The sequence below is a fragment of the Oncorhynchus kisutch genome, linkage group LG11 (genome assembly GCF_002021735.2).
Source record: "Oncorhynchus kisutch isolate 150728-3 linkage group LG11, Okis_V2, whole genome shotgun sequence".
NCBI lineage: Eukaryota > Metazoa > Chordata > Actinopteri > Salmoniformes > Salmonidae > Oncorhynchus > Oncorhynchus kisutch.
In genome coordinates, this window is record NC_034184.2 from 40040514 (window position 1) to 40046513 (window position 6000).

The 6000-nt window shown below is 39.9% G+C and overlaps 2 protein-coding genes across 20 annotated transcripts in view; both read right to left on the minus strand.

Moving 5' to 3' along the window:
- The window catches only part of LOC109899695 (baculoviral IAP repeat-containing protein 6), a 140948-nt gene extending 140057 nt beyond the window's left edge, over positions 1–891 (minus strand). For 10 of the 19 annotated variants that reach the window (XM_031835763.1, XM_031835766.1, XM_031835762.1 and 7 more), the window contains exon 1: positions 426–888. In XM_031835763.1, coding sequence (XP_031691623.1) covers positions 426–636 — 211 coding nt within the window. In that variant the 5' untranslated portion in view covers positions 637–888. Of the gene's footprint in view, positions 1–425 lie in introns of all 19 variants that reach the window. The other 9 variants (XM_031835768.1, XM_031835777.1, XM_031835764.1 and 6 more) reach the window with 3 other exon arrangements.
- A 468-nt stretch (positions 892–1359) lies between these two features.
- On the minus strand, positions 1360–5012 carry LOC109899694 (protein YIPF4). The gene is made up of 6 exons (XM_020495137.1): positions 4473–5012; positions 3721–3874; positions 3403–3574; positions 3186–3263; positions 2901–3014; positions 1360–2691 (listed from the first exon to the last, which is right to left on the minus strand). Exons 1-6 carry the CDS (start codon positions 4555–4557, stop codon positions 2554–2556), a joined length of 741 nt encoding a protein of 246 aa, XP_020350726.1. The 5' UTR covers positions 4558–5012; the 3' UTR covers positions 1360–2553.
- Between the last annotated feature and the right edge of the window lie 988 nt (positions 5013–6000).

The following is a 6000-nucleotide window of genomic DNA, read 5'->3' on the forward strand; positions in this document are numbered from 1 at the left end:
TTATACACCGTTAGCGGGTTCGCTAGCTTTGCGGCCAGTTCATGATCTGAGAGCTGTTTTCATAACAAATCGCTAGTTAGCTAACGTTGACGTTAGCTAGCTAGTTAGCAAAACGTCTTGACAACAAGACGATTCTTAAGACATTTAGCTACTTATGTATTCAAGTGGGTTTTATACGAATCGGATAACAAAATATATTTGTTTACCAAGTGAATCAGTAGCTAAATGTCAGAATTCACGACAAATTCTAAAATGTATATTTATTTGCTAGCTAACTTAGCCCAAGTCAACCACCACAGCAGGCCCAATGTAACGTTACATTGTTGACCAGTGTCGTTTCATCTGATAGTTATGACAATCACCTGATTGCTAGCTACCTAGCTAACTAACTAAACCAGTTAGCTAGTTCCTTGGCCCTGACTTACCATGCAAGGCCGAGGCCTGGAGAATGGCCCCTGAAGTGCCGTCGATTACTTTTATACTGCCCCGGCTAGTAACAGCCAGGATAGCGTTAAGGGCCGGGTGGTAGGAAAGGCTCCGCAGGCCCTCCTCGTCGCAACGAAGGCAACCGTCTCTCAGTACAATCCAGTCTGAGGAGGTGGACGAGCAGGAGCCCGGCGAGGCCGCGGCCGCCATCTTTATTTATTTTCCCCGTTCCCTTCTGTTTTTTAGGAAGCTCCCGTTTATACGAGTAAGATTAATAATTGTAAACGCTTAATCCCAAACTACCGCTCCTCTACTACTGCTGACTCTCCTTCTGCGGCTTCTGTTCCTCCACCGGTTACCGCAGCAGTAGCTATTCACCATCAGTACTGAGAAAGCTACGAGCGTTGCACTCAGATGAACGTCAGGTAAACGGAACTAGCGTAGTGCTTGGCTATCACGCGACACCAGAGAGGGCACTGCGATGTTGACTCCGGAGTAGACAGAGAACCTCTTTGGATTACTGTTTTGTGAATGTTATTATTTTCCCACTGTAAATGGTGTTTGTTGTGACTCCCATATATATAAATTACTAGCTATGTGAGTTATATGTAAATTATGACTATTTTGTTTTTGATTCAGCCCTTGCCTGATGTTGGGATATACAGCAGATCCCCACCCAAGAACCCCGAATAATTAACCGTAAAACCCATCGCCCAGTGGTCCCTATAACATACCGCGCAACAGCAAGCAAGCGAACGAACGAACGCGCCCTACTGTACAGTTAAACAATCGGTCTGTTGAGTTTTAGCAGCCCACCAAGACCTTTTATCACTTGTAAAGCCCTTGAAGACGGACACCAAATAACACAGAAATTGGCTTGAACCGCATTACTGTAAAACCAACGCACATTTCCGTTCCTCCTTTACCACTAGAAACCATAAGCATACTTTATTTGCGTTTATCTGATATCCTATTTCAGATGTACTCTGTAATAACGATTAAGATCTAAATGGCACATTTCAAGAACAAATTAACAGTATTTGTTCTAAATGCTTATATACAACAATGTGTCAGCACAACATACTAACAATATAAAAAAATGTTCATGTTTACAGCTAATAATTAATATTCTAATTACTGTAAATACCACAACTTGAACCCGCCAATAAATCCTACATAAAAGCTTGGGTGCGAGTTTTTTTTAACAGGCATGTAGATTAATGATAACATTTTACATATGAGAGGGAATGTATTTTAAAATATCTAGTACAGTACAACAGTTATATAGACAATTATGTTGATAGTTTTTAACACCCCCACTGTGAATTCATTATAAATATCACTATTGTTCCAGGTCTAAACATTTTCCACAATTGTATAACATGTTCTGATACTATCACGTCTCCAACACATTAAGTAGCTATACGTACAATCGATACAAGGAAGTTGTCTGAAAATATACATCAGTTCAATAAAATAATAAACAACTGTATAAAACAACTAATGAAAGGCACCACACTTTAGTAGACTGTTTTATTTCACTCAAACTGCCCATCTACTGGCCTACCCAGGCTGAAATTCATAAGTTAAGAAATAAAGGTTTGTAAAAGGTGCATAAAATGACAACTAAATAACGCATAACAGTATGTTAAACCCACTACCTTACAAAATAATGGTGGAACCTCAGTTAGGGGTTGACGTCTTTCTTAACCCCTTGGTTCTAATTGAACATTTGTGCACTGTATTTGGCACCACCTTCCTCTATGGAATAAAAGCATTAACAAAAATCTGTGTGTCCCCCAACATGATTTCACACCTTAATTAAATAATTATATGATGCGAATGCAAACCAGGGTTCTAATTACAATCAAATCTGAATGCAGCCTTACACTATACGCTGCTTTTTAATGAGCAAAGAGGTAAGGGGCACATTTAAATACACTGACGTAACATATACCCTTATCCCCACAGTCTAGGATTGTAAACAGAGATAAAAGAAGAGGGAGAAAATATCCTTTAAAAAAATCCATGTTCCTTATTTTCATTGTGGAATGAATCCTTGTGTGTCTTTTCACAGTGCTTTGTGTCAGTCTCCAACCAAAGTGCCCACAGTAGCCATTCGTCCAATCAGACCCCAGTATATAGTGACAGGAAGTAGATGTACAAAAGGAAAATAGGGTATATGAGAAGAGGCTTCTTGGTTTTGAATTCATTCCCAACAAGTAGAGAAGCAGCACTGTAAGCAGCCCAGAATACCCCAAAAAGCTGGAAAATGAAAGACAGTTGACAACTAATAAACACTCATATCTGATTTAAGAATACATTTGTATTATCAACAAAAAAAATCTAAAGATGTTCAAAAGCTTTGAATATGTTAGCGTATGTTAAATCAAATTTGCAGTGCTGAATTAGAGATAAATTTTTGTGGAAAATGTGAGAGAATACATTTTGATTTTCTTTGCTGATGTGCTCACCTTTATTAGTGTAGAAACAACATCAAAACCCCCAATGACCAAAAGCAAGGGAGCTATAACGATGAGCGGGAGTAGAGAGTATCCAATCACTCCAAGGACTTGTCCATAAGACACCTATCCGATATAAAACAATGCAAGTCAGTGTTTCACAGCATGCCACATCATTCATGTTGTAATAGAAAGCAAATTCACATCCAGAGGCATGTACAGTATCAAGTAAAAGAAATGTACTACTCATCAAGACTAGGAATATGAATTATTTTAGCTTAAAAAGGTGGCGCTTACCTCACCACCGAGAACACGAGCCAGCAGAAAGATTGTTAAAGATCCGAATATCCAAATGGTAATTATCCAAGACACAACCTTAGGAAATAAAATAATGCAACAAATAATTAAAACAAATTTCAAGCTGAAAATTGTGACATGGTACCAAAGGACACATTGTTTTGGTGTGATCTGAGAAGAAGAAAAAAAAAAATCACAGGTTGTCCTGCCGCCTCACCCTGAACTGTCCGTAGATGGAGATCATGGAAAACAGGAGCACTACAGCCAGAGGACCCCAGAAGTCAGGGTTGTCCCTCACAACCTGCCGGTTGAAGCCCAAGGAGGGCATTGGCATCAGCACACAGCGGATCTTGTAGTAGATGTCTTTCAGGTCGATGTCCAGCTCCTCCCTAATCATACAAGCATATGAGAGAGAACAGGAGCATCATGAGATATCAGCACATTTAGTTAGCAGTGATGGACAAATTGGATGTCAGTGTCATTTTAATATCAATGTGCATGGACAAAGAATGGGTTTCTTGAAGAAGGTACTTACAGAAGAGGTTTGTTGTCTTCTGGGTCATCCTCGTCTACTTCCAGTAGCCAGCCATAGCCTCGTTTCCTCAGGAACGTGGTTGCATATGGGTCTTTTGCATTGTCGCTGCCCATGTTCAATTTAACATCTGGGGCATCGATAGTACCACTTAGATCTGAAGGGAATTTAATGTAAACGATTGTTGGTTCACATATAACATGTGTTGAATTTCTGTATTGTTGAACTGTACATTATATGTTCAAGGTTTCCAAAACCGTACCACAATTAAGGATACCTTTTTTCCCTCGATAGATCGTTTTACACTAAACCAAATCACCTCAGTTAAGCAAAAAACGGACGTAGAATGACGAAAATGATAGTCCCCCTGTTTGTCCTACTGTCTAAATGACATTCAACGTTATTTACTCAATCAGCAATACATGCAACTAGTGAAAATATACTTTTGAGTTATGTATTACGCTTATCTTTAGAAGAATATAGTTAGACAGATGGATTTATTTCAGTGATATAGCTAACGTTAGCTAGTTGGATTGCTAACGCTAGCCTAGCCGTAAAAGCTGCAGAAGCTGTCAAATCTCTCTGAACCACTACGTAACTTGACAAAATTGACAACACTATGACTCAAGGTTAGTTAAATACTTGAATTAAATGTCAAGATATCAGAATGGCGTGTTGACAAATACGGTAGCTAGCAAGCTAACTAAAATGAATATAAAACACATATGACAGTATTCACGGCCTGCTAACATTACCCTGAGCTTCAGTTGACGAGACGAAGGTAAAATCTCCGTTGGTGGGAGACAGCTGCATTGTTGATGTTGTGCCAACAACCTTCATGTCCTAAGAACTGACATTTAAAAAGCTTTTCAATTAATAACCAGCCACAAGTAAATAGAACGTTGTTAATGACGGGTTTCCCTTCATTTGTCACGATTATTCCATCTTGTTGTTGAGGTATCGTTTGGTCCCACCCACTGAGGTCCGACAACACACACAGCCAGAGATATTGGTTTCCACTGGTTACCACAGCCACGAAGTCAAAATTGGCAATATCGTAATAACTGATGAAAACAAAAATTTGTTTTTTTGGTTTTCATTTAACGTCATGGTTAGGCACAAGATTAGCCGTGTAGTTAGAGTTAGTTAGAGTCAGATTTTCAGAAAATAAATTGTAGAAATAGTCGGGAATTATTACTTTCTGGCTGTGGTAACTAGTGACGACCAGCGATATTACAGAAAGAATGACGTGTGAGGCTGGTAAAGACGACACATCAAATCCCAACACGACAGCAGAAAAGCTCGCCATCTAGTGATAGTTGGACTCCCGCCAGCAATATACGACATGACAATTTAAAAAAAGATAACCACTCCTTCCTTTGTCGTCCAAAACACTCCCCCCATATGGTTGGCTGATCAGAATAGAAAGACCAATAGTATCAGCTCGTTGTGAACTCATTTGCCATTAAAAACGAACACCTGTTAGCTCTATTACTGCTCAGTAATTCTTATCGTTATTAGCCCATTCAATTCGTGGGTAAGTATTTCGGGAAATGGCTAATGGTATTTTATATTCATGGAAGCATGTTCTTATTTCAAAATCACATTAGAATGCGTTTACAAGTAACTTAGCTATGCCATAGCTGCGATTTGTTTTGCCGACAGGGTGGGGGTAAAAAATACTTGCATGCAGGAGCGCAACTTTCACTGGGGATACATGTCCCTCTCACATTCTGAAATCGCATTCCCCAGTTTTATCATTGGAATGTGATACAAAGCCATGCAACGGTGTGCTTCAGGACCATGAGGACGCCTCTGAGTGGTCGGGTAGGCTGTTTATAGTGTTTATCCGGCTGGATTTTATATATATATTAGTAAAAGGTCACTCTCAACCAACCTGGAATCCTTTTCCAACCATTTTGAAGGAGTTACCACATATGCTGAGCACTTGTTGGCTACTTTTCCTTCACTCTGTGGTCCAACTCATCCCAAACCATCTAATTTGGGTTGAGGTCAGGTGATTGGAACTCAGCACTCTCCTTCATGGTCAAATAGCCCTTACACAGCCTGGAGGTGTGTTTTGGGTCATTGTCTTGTTGAAAAACAAAGGATAGTCCCACTAAGCGACAACCAGATGGGATGGCATATCGCTTCAGAAAGCTGTGGTAGCCATGCTGGTTTATTGTGCCTTGAATTCTAAATAAATAACTGACTGTCACCAGCAAAGCACCCCCACACCTCCATGATTCACGGTGGGAACCACACATGCAGCGATCATCCTAC

Coding starts and splice junctions, on each gene's coding strand:
- LOC109899694 (XM_020495137.1), bottom strand. CDS start 4,557: ATGAAGGTTGTTGGCACAACATCAACAATGCAGCTGTCTCCCACCAAC. Junction 3,015..3,185: donor CTCGTGTTCTCGGTGGTGAG/GTAAGCGCCACC, acceptor TATATCGGATAG/GTGTCTTATGGACAAGTCCT. Junction 2,692..2,900: donor TTGTTTCTACACTAATAAAG/GTGAGCACATCA, acceptor TTCATTTTCCAG/CTTTTTGGGGTATTCTGGGC.